This window comes from Acanthochromis polyacanthus, chromosome 5 (assembly GCF_021347895.1).
Source record: "Acanthochromis polyacanthus isolate Apoly-LR-REF ecotype Palm Island chromosome 5, KAUST_Apoly_ChrSc, whole genome shotgun sequence".
Lineage (NCBI taxonomy): Eukaryota > Metazoa > Chordata > Actinopteri > Pomacentridae > Acanthochromis > Acanthochromis polyacanthus.
The window spans coordinates 5,146,302-5,166,962 of record NC_067117.1 but is presented as its reverse complement, the minus strand read 5'-3'; the positions used below and the strand labels follow the sequence as shown (position 1 = coordinate 5,166,962).

The 20,661-nt window shown below is 39.3% G+C and overlaps 2 protein-coding genes across 2 annotated transcripts; both read right to left on the bottom strand.

Moving 5' to 3' along the window:
* Nucleotides 1–896: 896 nt before the first annotated feature.
* manbal (mannosidase beta like) lies at nucleotides 897–4,061 on the bottom strand. The gene is made up of 3 exons (XM_022205416.2): nucleotides 3,887–4,061; nucleotides 3,350–3,558; nucleotides 897–1,356 (listed from the first exon to the last, which is right to left on the bottom strand). The coding sequence occupies exons 2-3, from the start codon at nucleotides 3,497–3,499 to the stop codon at nucleotides 1,246–1,248; spliced, it is 261 nt and encodes an 86-aa protein (XP_022061108.1). The 5' UTR covers nucleotides 3,500–3,558; nucleotides 3,887–4,061; the 3' UTR covers nucleotides 897–1,245.
* Nucleotides 4,062–5,596: 1,535 nt separating this feature from the next.
* LOC110958742 (nuclear factor of activated T-cells, cytoplasmic 2-like) lies at nucleotides 5,597–19,201 on the bottom strand. The gene is made up of 10 exons (XM_022205418.2): nucleotides 18,853–19,201; nucleotides 16,943–17,945; nucleotides 16,566–16,737; nucleotides 15,346–15,548; nucleotides 14,528–14,700; nucleotides 13,977–14,117; nucleotides 11,343–11,398; nucleotides 10,896–11,028; nucleotides 8,490–9,143; nucleotides 5,597–6,137 (listed from the first exon to the last, which is right to left on the bottom strand). The coding sequence occupies exons 1-10, from the start codon at nucleotides 18,974–18,976 to the stop codon at nucleotides 6,091–6,093; spliced, it is 2,706 nt and encodes a 901-aa protein (XP_022061110.1). The 5' UTR covers nucleotides 18,977–19,201; the 3' UTR covers nucleotides 5,597–6,090.
* Nucleotides 19,202–20,661: the final 1,460 nt, after the last annotated feature.

The window sequence follows — 20,661 nt, the reverse complement described above, 5'->3', positions numbered from 1 at the left end:
CAAAAATAACACAAATAAAAAAACAATATTAATGTTTTTCAGACTACCACACCCGCAGGCTGTGTTTCTTTCAAATCCCTTTTTAAAACCCATTTTCGTAGACATGCTGTTCTGTGATTTTCGTCTTTTATACGTTTTATTCATTTTTTTTAAATTATTTGCTTTCCCCATGTTTCCTTTTATTCTACTTTTACCCCTCTTAACTTGCTATGGAATTTTGGTGCTTTTATTTATTCAGTGCTGTTGCATTGTTTTATTTTGCAAATCTCCACTGTCTTCAGGAGTATCTTTCTTTTTGTTTTGTTTTTACCGTCTGTAAAGCCCTTTGTTCTATATATTATCCTTTACTGTGGTAGGGCATTGTTGGTGCTTTTATCTTTTTTTTGTTTCCATTAGTATTTGTTCTAATAATTCATTTCTATGGAAATTCACATTTTTGCATGTTGTATATTTTACTGCACTTTGTAGAGTTTGTTTTTGAAAGGTTCTATAGAAAAAAAATCCTTTTTTTTTAAACTGAAACAGCTAACAACATCGATTCCATTTACGGTAATATTAAGATCCCTTTTTAAGAAGGAATACTTAATATTATTGCTCAAAATCATCCTTTTTTAAAAACTATATCACTTCTAGGGGAACTCTGATAATTCTATATTGATAATATGCATTTTTTCTTTTATTTAAACACAAACATTGTAATGACAGATTAACCTATGCTCAAATTATTTGGTGTCCTAATTATTTGTTTCTTGTTGCTTTGGACTCTTATGACATCTAAAAGTTAAGAAAAGAGAAAAAGTATTAGCAGATAATCCTTACTTGCCACAAAACCATCGCTTTATGCCGTGAGCTCAGGACATGATGTCATTCTGACTCATTTAAACCAGACAGCTGACTACATGTTTATTTGTCTGTTTTAATGCAAACACAATTCACTCAGTGATGTTCAATTATAAACAAAGTACATAAAAACGTAGCCAATGAAAAATGTAGTAATTATTAGTCAGTAAATGCCACAGTAATTATTAGCTTTTTGTAATTCTGTGTTGAATGAGAGTAGGACGCAAACAGAGGTCATTCTGAAGAGTATCAACTCAATGCGCATCAATTTTTATACACATGAGTGTTTCATATACTTGTAGTGAAAACTGAAATGCTAACTTTCATAATCCAGTATTGGCAGTGACCACTCACGTCCATTCACACAATCAGGACACAAACACACACAGTGAGACCCAAAGCTGTTCATCGCTTTTTCTTGCTCTCTTTCTTTGGTTTCTGTCGAATCTGAGGTGCTGGTCCTTTAGGTTTCTTCATCTGTTCGGCAGATTTACCATCAGTGGACTCGGTTTCCTCCTGCAGAACAAACGCAGGAAACATTTAGCGCCCTGCAATTCAACGGAGAAGCTCTGAGGTGTCGAAATACGGTGTGAAAATGCTCGACTGCTAACCACACAGAGGTGAGCGTGATCTGGGGATATATTTGATTAATGACTCTGCTGAAACCACGAACACAAGGTTTAATTTTTAGAATTAACCTGTCATGAAACAGTATTTTACACTAATAATATGCACTGAAGCGTGAACGATTAAAATACACTTTGGTAATGTTTTTTTTTAGTTTGTGGTTTCCTTCATATCTCACTATGTGTGTGAAATTATCTCAGCTAAATGGACAGCTGAATGAAATTCCCCAAACAAAAGAAACTCTGGCAGGTTTCAGCACTTCCTGTCTGTCAGCACTGTTTCTGAGAGTGCAATCTTTCCTATTGTTCCGGCAGAGGAGACTGACAGCAGGCTGCTGGAAGAGATGAAACGGCGACATACCGTGCAGAGTAACCAGCGCATCTGATAACAATGCCTGAAAATAGAATAATTAGACAGTGGATTTAATTGCTCTTGTCTATAAATAATCTCTCCTGACAATTATTAGTGTGGAGATTGTGAGAGTAGCCCGTGGTAGCTCTACAGTCACAGATACTCCACTTTGTTTAGTTACATCAGGCTGTTCTGAATTTCAGAAAGACTGATTTTTATTTGTTTTGTTTAACAAATCTGTGCTTTTGTAGAGCCTCTAGATCTGTCAAGCATCCCATAATATAAAAAACACACAAATAAATTCACTTAAGCCTCGCGTTGTCCTTGGAGTAAATTCTTTTGCTGCCGTATGCCTTTATGTAAACAAGCTCTATTTGGCCCTAAGCTCCAAAATAAAGGGAAAAATTGTGGTAATTGGTTGGACTGGAGTAAGACTAAAGGTGTAATGCAAAATCAGTTGACAATTTAAACTATATCTGCTTTAAGTAACAGTCAAACCAGGCAGAGTCATTTTGACCCCAGAGGACAAAAGGTGTAGGCTAACTGGGAAGACATAATGAGGGTTTGTTAATATACTGTCATCATCAGCATTACATTATTTTGCTGTGACGTGCAGCTTGAATGTGGGGGATTGCGCCTCCTGGAAATCATAACATAACAAGAAACTGAGCTCTTCTGTGACAAGGCAGAAGTTTCCACAATTCTGCAGTTTCATTTAGTTTTTCCAAAGCAACGTACATCTGAGGACATTTACATCACATGCACCGACTAAACACTGTCGACCTACTGAATGAACTCGTCTTTATGGCGTCACTGCACAGTCTTAGGAACCATCATCTCTTCTTGAGCCCAAAATAGATCACTCCTTGTTGCAGTAACGCTGAACAAGTCTAAATTAGGTCAGTGATCCAGGCCTCTCTGGAGTCTTCACATGTTTAGTGAGAAATTCATACATAATTGTTGACATTTTGTGAGAACTTATGCTGGGCGGCAAAAGAGCAATGTTTTTTCCTTTATAGTCATGCTAATTTACAACCAACTGCTGTGAAGAAATAACATTCACAAAAAAATCAGAATGGTGTCTGAACGTTCTTTGAACACATCTAAGCCATTAGTAAGACTGAACAAATGACTGAAAGACTTGTAAATTGCGGCCAACATCTGAGATTTATTTCAGCAGTTCAATTTTGATAATAAAGTGAAAATAATACGTTTTTTTTAACTGCCTAAATTGACTTCTCCCCATTGTTTCTTGCTCTGCTAATGTTTTCTAACAACAAAAAATCCATAATGTCATGAATAACATACATGCAAATATAGATAAGTCAGGAGGAACACACAGGTAACAATTGTCCTCTATAGTTGTGTTCTATCTTGCATGATACCTTAACATATACTTTATGTTGTCAAGAAAGAACATCAGCTAAAAGTGCACAGTGATGTTTTGATCACTGCCTGTGTTGTGTCCCCTCATTTGACCAGAGCTTCATTTGCGATCTGTGATACCTAATATATTGTTGTGTCTACCCACCTGTTCATGGCCCTTTGACGTGGGGAAGATGACGGCCAGGATGCAGATGAGCTGGAAGATGGCGCCCAGAAACAACCCATAGCGCAGAATGCTTTCTAGCAAAGTGGGCTCAGGGACCTCTGGAGGAGACAGGTCCAGCTCTGCAGACATGACGCTGCTCTGTTTGGTCTTCCCTCAGCGACCGATTTGTGGAATAAACAGGAGCACAGCTAGGAGGAAGATATATCAGCGACTCAAAAGTAAGTTGTGTGTGATAGAGGTAGGTTTCAGGGGACCTAAACAAATTAAAGCAGCTAAAATACAGTCCCACCCACATTATAAACAGCTACGACGGTTTGGATTAGTAAACAAATTATGCATCCTGCTGTCACATAATGACCATGATTTTTTTTTTTTTTTTTTAAAAACCGTCGCTGTACGGTTTTTTAAAGTGAATAGACCAAATTAGGACTCATCTACACCGCAGGGACAGATCCGCTAACGCAGAGAAGATGCTAGTTACACAATAAGCGTCGAGTTTGTGGAAGAAAACCTCACCAGTGGAAGAAGCACTTCACTCGTCTTCACAGTTACAGGAATGTAAACAACAACAAATCAAAGCTAAAACAACAATTAAACAAGACAAGTAAAAACTCGAAACGATACCAATGGATGAAGAAAAATGCTAATTTGGTTTACAAAGGCAGAGAAAATAAATCGGATGCGACGTCATCATCCTGCGCCGCATTTTTTTTGCTCCGGGAGATGATTGGTTTGAAAATGTCGCCCCCCAACGGTCGAGACGCGCGCCGTTTTACTGAGCCTCAGAAAAAGTACACAACACTTTACAGGAGGGTTTACAAAACGTAAAACTACATTATCTGCTGCATTTTATGCCACTGTTCAATTTGTTGCAGTAAAAAAATAGAGAGTAAAGTAGGAGAGTCTTTTGATTCCTCTTTGTTAGTTTCACAATCTCTTTACTCCTCATTATTTATGATTTTTTCTGTTTTTAGAGAATATTTTTGTTTGTCTGTTTTCTTAAATTCTGTCCTGTTTTGTCAGAATTGTAGAACAGTCTTTGCATTTCACTGCCCCATAACTGTATGAGCATGTGGCAAATAAAACTCAGTGACAGAAACGTTCAACATAGTATTTAAAGTTGTAGCGATCACCTACCTGGGTGGAAAGTATCTGAGACATTTTATTGAAACATCTATTCATTCAATACTTTATTTCAGACACAACAACTGGTCCATTAAAAAAAAAAGACACACATAACAATTAAATAACTTCTCTATACAGGCTCAAACGCCAATGAGTCCATAAAATATCTATCTATCTATCTGTAATATCTGAAAAATCGTGCCTACAACAGATGACTTCTTGACCTCATCAGCAATTTATCAGTATATTAACAAATGAACAAATAAATCAATAATAACAAGAATAATCACTGACATAGCCTGAATGAAAAATGAACATTTTCTAAGTATTAGAAAATTTTGTTATTTTTATTCAAATGCATTTCTAATTGCAATTATTTTATTGTGCAATATTGTAACTTTTTTTTTTTCCACTACTGCTATCGACATAAAAATTGAGCTTAGCAATTCAGGCACAATTAATTTAACTTTTAAAAAAATCGATAATTTGAATGAGTCTGTTACTTCTTTACACAAAATGTATATTTTAATATTTGGACATTATTTTCTTTCTCTAGTCAAAACGATGTAAAATCATTTGTGCCACCTTTTTAAAAAACATTTCTTTAAAAGAAGTACCCGCCCATCCATTATCTACCCCGCTTTATCCTCTGTTGGGTTGCAGAGGATTGGAGTCAATGCTAGCAGATTTGAGATGAAGGTCAACAGTCTTATTTTCATCTTAATTCAATTAAATTTTTATGTATATGGCATTATATGTTATAATCAAGACAATTTATAGAGTAATGTGAAGACCTTATAAAATTTAGAAACCCTTCCTTTGGCCTTAGTCATCTATTTTAGTATGCATTTGGTAAACATTACCAGATGAACCTCATGCAATATTAACAGAAGTATGTTATTCATAGAAATTATTATAATAAAATATGATATAAAATATAAATAATTTGGCTGCCTGATTCATGGACAGTTTTTCAACAACTCAAACAAAGTAATGCGTATTTAAGAAAACACTTTAAGTGTGTAAATTGAGAATATTGGATTTTATCTTCACTTCAAACCTGCACTTAACATACTTACAATTAATACTCAGACTCATTCATTCATATAAACAGAATTTATTTAATATAAAATATTTTCTACATGCTTACAAAGAGCAATTGTACAATTATATGAACACAAAGAAGTCAAATAGGTTAAAGTGAAGAAAATAAATGCACAGTATAAGGTAAGACGCATGTTCTATTCTCTTTGAAAGGCTAAAATGTACGGCTAACATGAAGGCTAACGGAGAGCTGAGCCACTGCTGATGTAAAATGTTGAGGAGTGAAATGAGGCGTGATCGTTGGCAGAGAAGTGCCCAGTAAACCACCACCCTTTCTACAGAAACATGACGTAATCCTGGCATAAATTTAATACAAGATTATAATTGGATCAGTCTCTGTTTGACAAAAATGCCTGCCAGCAATTCTTACAAATAGTTTCTTCCAAATGTATCAGGATTTTATGTTAAATGGTTCCTGATGCCTCAAGACAACGCTTGCTGCTTAAACAGTTGTAAGAGATGGACATCAGGGTGGATGTAGGGCTGCAGGATCACTCTCCACTGTGGCCTGTCATGTCTCTTCTTATGATGTCGTTCACTGGAAAACATTGAAAATAAGGATGAGCAACTACAATGTTCACAACAGCATTTAATAAGTCAAGATGAGACACTTATTTCAGGTAGCAGTTTAAAGGAATTTATCTCATATTGTGAAAGGTTATGTTTGATTTACATACATTTTATATTTAACCCTCCTGTTGTCCTCATTTACGGGCACCAAAAAATATAGTTTCCTTGTCTGAAAAAAATCCAAAAATTCAGCAAAAAAAATCCCCAAATTTCATTAAATTGGAAAATTCCAATAATTCTTTAAATGTTTCTCTTCAAACTTTTATTTTGAAAACATCCCCCAAATTTGGCAGGAAATTTCTTATAAATATTTTCAAAAAATTAGTAAAAATCTTCCAAAAAATCGTAAAAAATATCTGAAGTGATTCTATATATATATCAGTAAATCTGCTAATATTCTCTTCAGAACATTTGGGAAAAAATCATTGATTTTTTCCCACCGAATGCTCTTAAACACTTCTTTTTTCCACCAACAAAAGTTCAAAGATTTCCCAAAAATGTTGAAAATGTGGACATCAGAAGTTTCACCGTGAAAATACATTTTTTCCCCACATTTTCAAACTTTAAAACGGGTCAATTTTGACCCGCAGGATGACACGAGGGTTAAAGCTCCTTTGTATCTTTTTTTTTTTTTTTAAATCTGATAAGAAATAAAAGCGGCCATTTCAGTCAAAACTGGAGTTGCTTTAACCTCATCTATTATGTTACTTGTTGAGGGTCAGGAGATTATGATTTATTAGATACTGCCAGTAGGAGTCGCCAAAGGCATATTTCTTTGGGTATTTTAAAGTCTTACAGTAGAATAGACAGGAAATGGAGGGGGAGATGGGTGGGAAATGCAAAAAGGTCCTCGACCAGACTTAAACCAAGAGTGTTGAGGTTTGTGGTTGGCGCCTTACAGACCTCAGTCACCAGTACCCCCCTGTGAAATGACCTAATTTCAACATAAATCAATCCAGTGATGACTTGCAATGTCTGCATGGATCAAGCGTTTATCTAATGTGTTTATGACACTCATCAGTGGTTAACTAAATTGCAACTACTGCCCCAGTCTGTATCAGATACCAGAACAAAGAACATTGCTGCTTTTTTAATATATACCACAGGTGTGTCTGCATGTATTTGCCTACACGGTTTACTTCCTGCTTCTGTCCTTCATCACAAAGGTGTAAACAGAAGCTTTCTCGCACAGCAAACACGGCCAGGAGAAATCACACGTTCTTTTGCTTTTTTGCGCCGTTGCTTGTGTCCCGCTCATTATCCTCAAACACGTCGTAAATTAAAAGCAAGCTGTGTAACTCAAATGAGACCGAGTGTGCTCATGAAGCTTCAGAAAGTGAGCGTGTTTGCGTGAGTGTGGGAGAGAGCGAGAGTGAGTGAGAGTGAGTGAGAACGAAACAGACAGGAGAGTGGATAGAGAGGCCCGACAGAAAACCACAAGGAAGGATTTGCAAGTAGTACAGCTGCAGTGTGCTAGTATGCACTGCAGACTGGAAACACCCATTCCACAGTGTATATATTAGTGTACTCTGTCTTTTCTGATAGCACAGTCTATATCCTTTTAGAATATTACAGTAATCTTGTGCTAAAAACTTTTTAAACTGGACAAACTGAACCCAGAAAAAACTATTATATATTATATTAATGTGTTACTATCTTGTCTGTAGACATGATATGAAATTTAAGTCGTTTTTCAGTCTCTGCATGAAATGAGAATGCCCGAACAGAGGTTATAAAAATCGCCAGCTCCCCCACTTCTGATGTAGGAAAGGTGTAAGAGGAATACACATGTTCAACCATTTTCCCATACCCCATCTGAAGAATAATGACCCCTTAACCCTCCTGTTGTCTTCATTTACCGGAACCAAAAAATATTGTGACCTTCCAAAAAACAAAATCCAAAAATTCTGCAAAAAAATTCCCTAAATTTCAGAAAATTTGCACAACCTTCAGTAAGAAAATTCTAATAATTCCCTAAAACTTTTATTTAAAAATTCCCCCAAATTTGGCAAGAAAATTCTTGGAAATATTTTCAAAAATGAGCAGAAATCCTGAAAATATCTAAAGTGATTACATATATATTAGTAAAACTTCTAGTATTTTCATTAAGAACATTCACAAAGAATTTTTTTTGTGAATGTTCTTGAAGAATCTTTTTTTAAACATTTCGCTTTTTACACAAAAAAATATTCAAAAATTTTCCAAAAATGTTAATAAAGTGGACAAAAATATATATTTTTTCCACATTTTCAAACTTAAAAACGGGTCAATTTCACCCGCAGGACACCACGAGGGTTAACAAAAGCATGACAACACTCACCATCCTCCAGGTAGGCGTAGCTGAGGTTCTCCTGTTTGACCGTGATCTTCTCTGGAGCTCGTTCCTCGTGGTGTCCTCTAGCGGAGCCGATCTGGGCCAGAGGCTGCCCGACTGGCTCCACCCGGCTTCCAGCCTTCCCCTGGGCTTGACCTTGAACATATCTTGAGGGTGGCGACTTTCCGAGCGGCAGCCCTGTCTGCACGAATCCCTGATGTCTTGACACCAAACAAGCCTCGAATGAATCGCCAACCTGAGGGCCTTCACTCAGTTTGCCAACGGCTGTCCTAGCACTCACACACTGGCTGGGAGCAGAGGCAGGATGGGAAGCCATTGGGGAACCACCGAGCAGGGCGGGACTGCAGTTGCTGTAATGCTGGTTGGCGGTGTGGTACAGCACCGGGCTGTTGATCAGAGCGCCAGCCCTGGACTGGAAGTAGACCGGCTGGTCGTCCAGCGGGTCAGTGGTCAACACGTGGGCTCGGGGGTCTACGGTGGTTAGGTGGTAGAGGGTAGAGGGAACATTCAAGGCTTGAAGGTTGTTCTCGTGCTCCAGGTGATGGTAGAGGGACTTCATTGACATGCCAGTCAGAGGCTGATTTTCTAAGTAGCCGTATGAATTCAACTGATAGTCATCCAGAGGCTCTGCTTTGATGGCTGAAAAAAGAAGAGCAAGGTTATTTGACACCTGAAGAGAATAGTATGGGTCAATCATCACAGTACCGACTGGAACAGAAACTAAAGTTGTGGATAAAATGGAAACAATGTTATTGGAAACGGTTTTCTAAATCTACAAAAGCTAAATTGTCCCAATGTATCTTGTAAATGTTGAGTTATTTCATTAAATATGAAGAGTTCATTTGCAAAAACAGATAACTCCGTTTTGATAGATTTTCAGAAAACTTTTTTTTTATTGTTTACTTGAGATAATATCAATCAAATTGAAGTTGAGTGGATTTGACTCAGTAGAAAAATACATGACAAAATAGAGAAAAAAATAAATTATTAGTGTTATTATTATCTCAAGTAAACAATAAAAAAATGAGTTTTCTGAAAACGGAGTTGCCTGTTTTTGCAAATGAACTCTTCATATGTATACACAGAGTCAGCCAAAATAATGTATACACACATCAAGAAAAGAAAAACTTGCATAAATATTTAATTTGGATAAGTACTTCTACACATATAGATACCTCTTTCAAAGTTTGATCAACTTACGATAACACTGTGCACTGTTGTACGATGTTTTCCCAACAGACTGCATTACCTTCATGAACACAACATCAACAAGCGACGTCTACAACATAAATGTCTTGAAACCAGTGGCCACCACTTTGAGCACCTCTTGTAATTGTAGAAGCCAAAGGTAACTTGTATTAATCTCGTAGTGTTTGAATAAATTTGATATTGAAATATTTACGCCAGTTTTCCTTTTCCTAACGTGTGTATACATTTTGTTGGCTGACTCTGTATGTGTATGTAAATTTGACCTGCTTGTGGCACCACAGGAAATATCAGATCACCACCAAAATCTTCAGGATCCCTGTTGATGGTGAATGTACTCCTCACGTTTCACGGCAATCCATTCAGTATTAAAGATTTTTTCAGTGTGGGACAAAGTGGTGCACCAACAAACCAGCACATTTCACGATAAAACACTGAAATCATTACCTTATTATTTTTAAAATGGTCTGTATTTATACAGTGCTTTACTATACATTCTACACCGCATTCACACACACATTCGCACACTGATGGCGGATGCCCGATCAGCCTCAACATGCCTAAACAAAAGCAGAAATAGCTATGTTTCCACGTAAACCAGATATGGGGTGAATTTCTTGGAATGCCCTTCGAAATCTGCCAAGTAGCACGATGGCATTTCATCTGCGGGTACGTCACGTAGGTGTTTACGGATTAGTGAAAACAGTAGCAGAGTGACACATTTTCCTCTTGAGAGATTTGCCGCCCCTACACGGCTTACGCTGGGGCTGTGGTGTGCTGATTGATTTGTCAGGATGTGAACAGATTCCTTGTAAAACAGCTGTGCAAAATATTCAGCTGGATAAGGGCTAAGCTGTTTTCAGGTTGAAATTTTTAGAGCCGTCAGATTTTATCTGGCTAAAATGTTGCAATTTCCTCTGACTTTGACTCAGTTCCTCATTTCAGCAATATTACACCTATTTTAGTGTTCATTTTGTGTTTTTTCTGCTGTCACTTACTGACATGAATGAGATAAGGCGAACGGTTAAGTGTGGGTTATCACGTCTTTCAGCATTAGGCTGACAGAGATCAGTGTCCTCACAACCCTGACTTCACTGATGGGAACTGGTAACCTTTCAGTCACCTTCCTATTACTCAAGCATTCAAGGTGCAGCTGTTCCTCCTATAAACGTCAATGATGTACACCTTTCACTGGCGTGTAGATGAAGTGCTGAGGCTGACTGCGTTTCTTCTTCCCGTTGATCACGTAGAAGTTGACTTTGGCCGGCTGGCAGATGGTTCGGTCTCGATACGGAGGAACCTCGACGAACAGCATGTTCTAGTGGCACAGCAGCAAAATAAAACATTCAGCCACGCTTTCATGCCGAAACAGATAGGCGTGGGCTGCCCCCAAAAACTTTCCCTTGTGTATTTCAGGATAAAAATCTGAATCGGAAAAATAATTCCGTGAATATTACGACATTTGATTAGCATATTGAGGCAGTCAGAAAAGCTGGGTCATAGCTTTTGTGTTTGCTTCATAGTACCAGACAATGTTGGCGTGAATATTTAGCGTCTGAAAAACGGTGCAGGATATTATGAGCTACGTAAAATTATTGCAAGGCTCACTACAAACATGGGAAGTTAACTTACAGCTTGGGTTTTGTCTCTGTCCACAGTGGCCTCCACTTCCCAGATTTGCTGCCCATCTGAAAGCAAAAGCAATACAGTGTGCAGGTGTTAATGCAGCTCCTGTAAGGCTCAATAGTTAACCTGTTATGTCTTGTTTAATGTGAAGCATGTTGTGGTTATATGCTGGACTATTGCTGGGTTTTAGAAGCGCGAGTTTTCAAATTTTATTACCATCTTACCAATCCATGTTATCTGTTTTGATATGCTCAGGCTCATCAGCTGCTCAGTGTAGTGTAGCCTCTTATTTATCAGACAGTTATATCATTTAAAGCTCCTTGTCCAACATTTTCCACAGTCAAATAATTGTTGTATGCTTCCAGTCAAAAGTTTGCACATACACCCCCATGTCAAAAGTTTTAGGACACTTTCTCATTCAAATAAAGTAGAACCTGTCCTACAACTGTTGACAGGGGGTGTATCTACCAGATTTAGTACATATATGCAGCACATCAGGCTGAACAAAAAAGTCAGTGACAGCCACATTCCAAACCAAACAGGAAGTGAGCTATTTTGCGTTGAATGTCAGATTTTGCCCATTTTTTATTTTTTTCTAGAGTGAACTCCTCCTAGGGGGAAACTCCAATTCACCTCAAATTCAGCCAGTACATACAGGAGGCCTTAATGATCCAAAGGTATTAAAATCTTTTTCCAAAATCAAAGGGCGTGTCCGTGGCGGCCTCTGGAATTTTGATCCTTCGCCATGAAATTTCAAATGCTGTGTAAATGCCCTGAACATGCTCCAATCTGCCTGAAACTTTACATGTATGATCAGAGTCCTGCCCTGATCACATCCATATGATGAAATACACCCCCTGTCAAAAGTTTTAGGTCAGGTTCTACTTTATTTGAATGAGACAGTGCCCTGAAACTTTTGACAGGGGGTGTACTTTCTCATTCAATGGTTTTTTCCAATTATTTTATACATTGTAGATTAATACTGAAGACATCAAAACTACAAAAGAACACACATGGAATTATGTTGCAAACAAAAAGGTGTTAGTCTTCAGTATTAATCTACAATCTGTAAATTATGGGATTAATAAAGGTTTAATCTATCTATCAATGTAGAAAATAATACAAATAAATAAAAAGCATTGAATGAAAAGCTGTGTCCAAACTTTTAACTGGGAGTTGATGTAAAAAAAAAAAAATAATGCAATGAATACAAAAGTAAAAACGTCTGACTGCGTGAACATGGATTTACAAGAAATCCGATTATAATGATCATGTCTGTAATTGACAGTGAGCACATCTGCTCACAGTGGAAAACAGACTTCTCTTTTATGTCTGGTTTAGTGTTTCAGTCCCATGTCAGTTTTTACCTGCTGTTTCTGTTTTCTACCCACGCAGTGAAAAAAAAAAAACAAAGCCTCTGCTCTGGGTCTGAATCTTTATCAGTCTCTCTAACCACATCCTGTTGCATAAAACCCCACGCCAAGCAACAAGGAGCCTTCACATGCACTCAGCTACACCTATCCTGCTCTCAAACCATGCAGCCTTACAATATTGTGTGGGCAGGAGGAGCAGTGTCAAGGTGAGAAAGTTCCATTTAGAAATAAATAAAAAGTTGTCACCGACAGAAAAACTGTTAATGTTTGAGCCGGTGGTTCTTTCTGTCAAAGTTAAAAGTGGGGGCTGGAGGAAGTCGTGCGTCACTGAAAGCTGATGTTCCCCTGTTAAGATGCAAATCATCTAAAAATACAATTACTAGTTGTGGGGGTGGACACCTGAGCAGGATATTGAGAAGCCACATAAGCAATAATTAGTCTATTTTAATCGTAAAAACAGGTTGTGATCTAAATATAGACAAATAACAATCACAATAATAATAACACTTTCATGTGTAGACGGTAAGTTCAAACCCACTGCCAGTAGCTGGTTAACTTGATATGAAGACATCAACTATGGCGGAACCAGAAGGCCACCAAAACTGAACTTTTCACACTTTTCTATTTGAGTTTTCCTAAAGGCGTGCTGGTTGGCAGAGTCTGTTTGGCAGCCCGACTCTGTACAATGATCACACAAGACTGTAGCATTTTTATTTATTGATTAGCATTTTTTTTATCTCATAAAAACAAACAAAGTTCTGTGTTATTATGAGGTTTATGCATTTGACTACACTACCATTCAAAAGTCACCCAGACAGTTTCATGTTTTCCATGAAAACTCACACTTTTATCCATGTGCTAGCAAAACTGCACAAGGGTTTTCTAATCATCAGTTAGCCTTTTAGCTAACACAATGTAGCATTAGAACACAGGAGTGATGGTTGCTGGAAATGTTCCTCTGTACCCCTATGGAGATATTCCATTAAACATTTGCAGCTAGAACAGTCATTTAGCACATGAACAATGTCAAGAATGTATTTCTGATTCATTTCATGTTATCTTAATTGAAACAAAATGCTTTTCTTTCAAAAATAAGGACATTTCTAAGTGACCCCAGACTGTTGAATGGTCGTGTATTTCTTGACTAGAAGCAGTGACTTTCTGTAACATTTTACCAGCCAGGAAATACGAGTACCTCCAGAGACTGGAATTGAAGAGATCCAATGGATGGAGATGTTATTAAAAAAAAAAAAAAAAAAAATCTTACCTTGCGTCTTCTCTGAGAATATCACCTTGGAGTCGGATGTGAAATTCTGTCCGGTTAAGACCATCCGTTGACCGCCATGTACGGAGCATCGGTCCCGGTCCTGCCTCTCAACAGCAGGCAGCTCCTGAGCTGAGCGCTGAGCTGTAGATACAGGAAGACACAGATGTATGAAGGACTACAGAGGAGTGGGGATACATCTAAGGGGAACACTGCTTGGCATACAGCATGTAGTAGCATTCAAAAGCCTTTGTAACTTTTGTTGACTAGAAGCCACTATGACCACAGGTGACATTTACATAATAAAGTATAAATTATAAATGTTGATAACGTAGTGTAATGGTAACACAAGCAGAGAAGATTCATAAAGTCAGCAAACTCACTCGGTAATATCAGGTACACAGCAATATTTACATGACATCATAATCTACTAATAATGTACATCAGACCAAAGAAAGGCTGTAGCCAAAATGTAGCTGCAAGGTCCACAAAACTGGATGTCATGACCCAGCAGAAACAGTTCTTCATCTAAGCAGGAATTAAACACTTCTTACAGCATTCGATAGGATGAGAAGCCACTTGAAGAGACACGAGCGCTCCTCCAGGTTGAGGGATGTGGACACGAAACACCAAACGGACACGCGTGTTCTTCCGTCCAATGTCCGTCTCGCCGTTCCTCAGTTCGATGTCGGCATTTCTCAGCTTCAGGATCCCTACGCAGTCAATCCTGTGCAATGTAGGAAATAATGCAGAAGGTAAAAGGGGGCCCTAAAATGACGACAAAGGTGTGACGACGTTAGAAACTTCCTGCAACATCGTTTCCGCTCACACAGAATCCCCGTCCTGATGTAACCCGTCTCCGTTTCTAATGATTCGTCGGGTGAAACTTACTTCTGTTCGGTCAGTGTAATGATTTCTGACATTTTGATACAAATAAAAAAGCCCTACTTTACTACTGTTTTTCGGTGACTCATCATACATCACTATCATCAAACCGATGGTGCACGCTGCTGCAAAGACTCAGTCTCTGGCACACAGGAAATGATGCGTTTTTTTGTTTCCGACAGTAGCAACAGCAACGTGTTGGGAGTCAAAAAAGACGATAACCTCATGGCTGACGTGAGCAGCCGTAGCCTTCATGCCTGAGCATTTAGTACACTGGAAAATAAAACACAAGGCACTAGCGAGTCAGGCTACTGTCTATCTGCATCTCTAACTCTGCAAGATGAGGTGCAAAGAGAGCACAGTGGTGTTTGCAGATTGCTTCAATGGGGTCACAGGCAACTGGTGATATGTTGACTCATAAGTGACTCAAGTTTTTTTGAATAACCGTGCATTCCCCACCCAGCCTCAGCCTCCTTGTCTTACTCACACCACTCTCATGTGGTTCTTTGGCTCCAGAGGGATCTCCAACACTTTAGTCCCACTGATCATCCTCTCCATGCTGGGCGTGGTGACGGTCTTCCCGGTGATGCGGTGGACCTGGTAAAAGGCGTGAGGCTTCAGCATCCTCTCGTCTGCCGTCCCAATGAAGACCTGCAGCCCCAGTGGAGCTGTGCCTTGGTATCCACGGAGCTGTTGAGGGCAACGGAGGCACTTAGATGGACATTCAATGCTGATGTAAGGGAGCTGTAAGACGATTAAAGCGCACGACTCCTGAGACCACGTTTACACGGCGCTGTGGGGGTGATTTCACATCTAACTGGCAAAGCGAGAAGGCTGCTTTGCATAGTCCATTTGTGTAACAGGCAGGAAAGCCGACAGTGAAGGATTATTATGTAATTTAACCCTGGTGTCGTCCTGCTGGTTAAAATTGACCCGTTTTCAAGTTTAAAATGTGGAGAAATATATATATTCACAGTGAAACTTCTGATGTCCACATTTTCAACATTTTTGGGAAATCTTTGAACATTTTTTGGTGGAAAAAAAAAAGAATGTTAAAAATGTTTAAGAACATTCACATAAAAATCAACCAAATTTTGCTGGATTTTGGTTGATTTTTATGTGAATGTTCTTAAAGAAAATATTAGAAGTTTTACTGATTTTTATGTAATCACTTTAGATATTTTTAGGATTTTTTTTTAGGATTTTTGCTCATTTTTTGAAAATATTTACTAGAATTTTCTGGCCAAATTTGGTTTTTTTAAGTAAAACCTTTAAGGGAATTTTTTAAAGAAATTGTTGGAATTTTCTTCCTGAAGGTTTTGCAAATTTTCAGAAATTTGGGGAATGTTTTTGCGTTTTTTTTTTATTTTATTTAGACAAGGAGGGTTCAATAAAGTATATCCTGTGTCGATTTTTATGTTTTGTCACTATACCTGATTTGTAACCGCTAGTTTGCTCATTTCGGCAGACTGAAACAATGCATGCCTTAATAACCAACCATGTGGGAGTGCTGATCGTGATGTGAGACTCTGTCATTTGCATGGCTGTCAGCTTTACACAAACACAGCCTTATCCAGGAAATACCACCCCACAGGTACTACGTCTCACTCCCCCTTTGCACCTTTCTCTGATGTGAATATGTCACATGAAAGGCCTCTGTCTTTCCTTTTCTTTCCTACATCATGTTCGCGCACAAGTCGTTCCCACCTGAACCTCTGGATGTCCTCCGTTTGGCGTCTTGACGGCTCCTCGGCTGCCCTCGGTCTCGTAGTGAGCTCTGTGGTGAGATCTGGGCTGCTGTTGGATCAGCAGCTCGTACTGGCCGGACTGACTGGGTAAATGCCACTCTAAAGAGGGCAGCGGATCCACAGAGAGACCGCTGGAGAAAAGATGGGGAGACGAAAGGGAATAAAAATGACAACAAGCAGTTAAACTTACAAATTTCAAACCTTGTTCCACAGCAATCAGGTTTGCTCATGTATAGTTTCACGGTGTCGGTAAAAAGTGGTGTACTTTATGATGATTCGGGCTTACATTTGAATTTCTTAGTATTTCTAATTGAAAAGACAAGACAAGCAAAACACCTGAATGTGGACCGTCCACCATGATGGACTGGATGAGGAGCATTCCACACAGCTGGGAGCATGTAGAAGGTCTCAGGTTTGACGTCGAGTCCGGCCCTGCCTATCCTCTCCTGCTCAATGGCCCAGTCGTACCCCTCTCCGTAGACACAGTCCTGTCTCTGAGCCTGCCCGTGAACACTCCTCACCGCTGCAGAGGGCATCGTTCTGGGCAGACTGGAGCTGAGGCTGCTCAGCATCTCCTCCAGGCCCGAGGTCGAGGCCTGAGCCTGGGGCTGAAACTCAGCTTGGGGCTGGTGTTGCTGGATGTAGTAGGAGCCCTGCTGCTGCTCGTGGGGCGACGGGATAGGGCTGGGGCTCCTGGAGCGCTGCTTGACCGGCGTGCCCCCCTGACAGGAGTGGCTCTGGTCATAGGAGCGCTTCCCATGCGGCGAGACCGAACGCGAACGTTGGTGGGGAAGCGGCGCGGCCGTGTTGTGATGCTGCGGCTGGAGAAAGGTCTCATCTGTGATGCTGTTTCGAGGAGAAGCTCCCGGAGAGGAGTGGGTAGAAGAAGTGTGGATGCCCTGCAGGCCTGGGCAGAGGTCCAAGGCAGTCAACCCCACGCCAGAGCCGGCTAAGACAGAAGGAGAGACGCATGGCGAGGCGGAGGGAGAGTATGCTTCTGGTGGCCAGCCGGTGGAGGAGTTGCTACTAGCAGGGCTGACGCACTCCCTGTAGGCTCCCAGGGCCTTGGAGCCGGGGCTCGGATCCACCGGCTGAGAGTTGAGAGAGTCACCCGACGGAGTGATCTCTATCCTGGGGCTGGGAGCAGGGATGTTGCCGGCTCGTGATGCCAACCCCAAGGAGTCGAACACGGCCCCCACCAGGTTTTCTGTGGTGGGGCTGTGGGAGGAGGTGTCCTGGCTGGAAGCTGGATGGCTGGAGGTGGAGATGTACGCGGCGTGATGGTTGACCACCAGCAGAGGAGGCTGGCTGTCATTCTGAAGGAGAGCACCGGGGTCATCTGTCAAAGACCAACGAGGCGGTTCACTTGAGTGCACGTGTCAAAAATACCTGACAATTACTACTGGTACAGCTACATAAAAAGCTACAGCTCTCCTCCAGACTATTTCTTGCTGAAAAGTTCTCAGTACTACATTTGTACTTCAGCTGGAGGTTCCATGATTGCTTTTCAAAGTAGACATAATGTCACAAAATCTTCTTTATAGCCTAAATATACATCTTAATTTATATTTTAGCCAAACATAGAGAGCCTATTCTCCTTCAACAACCTTATAACAACAAGAAAAACATATTTTAACTTCACAAAAGTGAGCAAAAGACAGCACATGTATTTTTCTTTCTCGTTATTAAAATCCAGGGTGGGCCAAAAGTTTCCATAAATAGGAAAATGTATATTTTTTATGCTTCAGATACCCTAGAAGAGGCGTTTGATGCTCTCTTTGGGGGCACCTGAAGGCTGTGGTGCATCAGGTGAAGATATGAGACATAAATCAGGTCAAAGAACGTTTCACCAACGCCAGAACTTCAACTGTGCTAATGCAAGTTCATCAACAGTGGAAAACACGTATTCATATGTGTTTTTGAAACAATGGTAATCATATAGAGCACATTATATAAATACAGTTGTCCAACATAAAATGTATGGAAACTTATGGCCCACCTTGTAGAAAGGAGGGTCTAGTTGACCTCTCCTCCTTCAGGACCATGAAGGGATGATTACAGTAGTGCTTAACATCAGTAGCTGACAGCTAAGTGCTGGTGGATATCCCAAAGCATCTTTATCACTTAATTCTCAGCTGAGAAAAACTGATTAGTAACAAAAAGCCAATAAAATAATTAAAGACTGCCTTATTTAACGGATGTATTGTCTTAAGGGCTTAAAAAAACATTAATTACTGTACGCTCACCTTTATCACAGCCAGGAAAGTCATCGCCAGGTGGATTGTAGAGAAACAGGTCGGAGAAGTCCAACTCCTCCTGGCTGATGTCTTGACTCAGGCCCTCGGTGAGCCCCAAACCTCCAGAAGCCATCTCCAGCTCTGAACGTGCAGCTTTTCTTCGCGACAAAAGTTTTTAATCTTCTCAGGAAGCTTTCAGAAGGCGAGAACTTAATGAAGTAGCAGGCCGGATAATTAAAGAAACGAGCCGCGGTCGCAGTTTGTGTGAGGTGCGTTTAAAACATCAGCAGCCGCTCGAATAAAGCATCCAACGCGAGAAAGAGGGGAAAAAATAAAAAGAACTAGCGGCGTCAGACGCTTCCTGTCACTGCTGAAGATGACAAGCAGACAAGCAGAGGGTGCGGACCTGTGCGTGCGTGTGCGCGCTTCATCTCTTCCTGTGTGTGTCAAGCAGGCTGATTGCTGCAAGATATAAAGGAAGGCTATGTATTGATGAAAATATAAAGACGCACGACTGACTGTTTTTAGATATTTAAATGCATTAATTAGAGCGTTATTTTCCTACCAATTCCACAGATTGTTTTCAAGCATAAACTGTAGGCTTTGGTTGTAATTTCTTTCTTTCTCCTTTTATTTAGTGTGTATGCTGTAGCTTTTGCTGGAACAAAGGAAGTTGTATTGAACTGAAATCCTGTAGAACCGGTAATATTTTAATGCTGACACATTTTATACGTGATCTAGAGTGCTAAGAAGTACCTGGAAGGTCAAATAATTTATAGATTGTTGTTTAATTCTTGTGTCAGGGAGTATATTTAACCTCCTGTTGTCCTCATTTATGGGCGCCAAACAATATTGTTTTGGAGTCTGAAAAAACTCAAAAATTCAGCAAGAAATTCCCCAAATTTCAGAAAATTTGCAAAACCTTCAGGAAGAAAATCCCAATAATTACCTAAACGTTTTATTTTTTTTTAAAAAAATCCCCTAAATTTGGCAAGAAAATTCTTGTAAATATTTTCAAAAAATGAGTACAAATCTCCCAAAAATATCCTAAAAATAAACATATAAGAATGCTTAATATTTTATACATTTTTTATATTAACTCTCCTGTTGTCTTCACTTATGGGCACCAAAAAAAATTGTTTCCTTGTCTGAAAAAAATCCAAGAATCCAGCAAAAGAAATTCCCCAAATTTCTGAAAATTTACAAAATCTTCAGGATGAAAATTCGAATAATTCCTTTAAAGTTTCCCTTAAAGGTTTTATTTTAAAAAATCATCCAAATTTGGCAAGAAAATTCTTACATAAATATATATTTTCAAAAAATGAGTAAAAATATTCAAATAAATCCTAAAAATATCTAAAATAATTAAATATATATCCGTAAAACTTCTAATATTTTCTCTAAGAACATTCACAAAAAAATAGTTGATTTTTTTTTTTAAATGAATGCTCTTAAGAAACATTTTTAACATTTCTTTTTTCCACCAAAAAGTGTTCAAAAATTTCCCAAAAATGCAGAAAATGTGGACAGCAGAAGTTTCACTGTGAAAATATATTTTTTCCCCACTTTTTCAAACTTTAAAGTGGGTCAATTTTGACCAGCAGGACGACACAAGGGTTAAATGTCAAAGTGAATTTGTCCGCCAAATATAACTCAACTAAAAGTCTATGCATCCAGCTTTTGGCCACTGAGAGGCAGTGTTGTACAATTCCTAGCTGCACCTTGAGTCATATGGCTTCAAAGGATCACTGTGCAGATAACTGTAACACTGTTTCAATAGAGCCATTCATTCTACTATGGGTTCTGTGTATTTTTCAA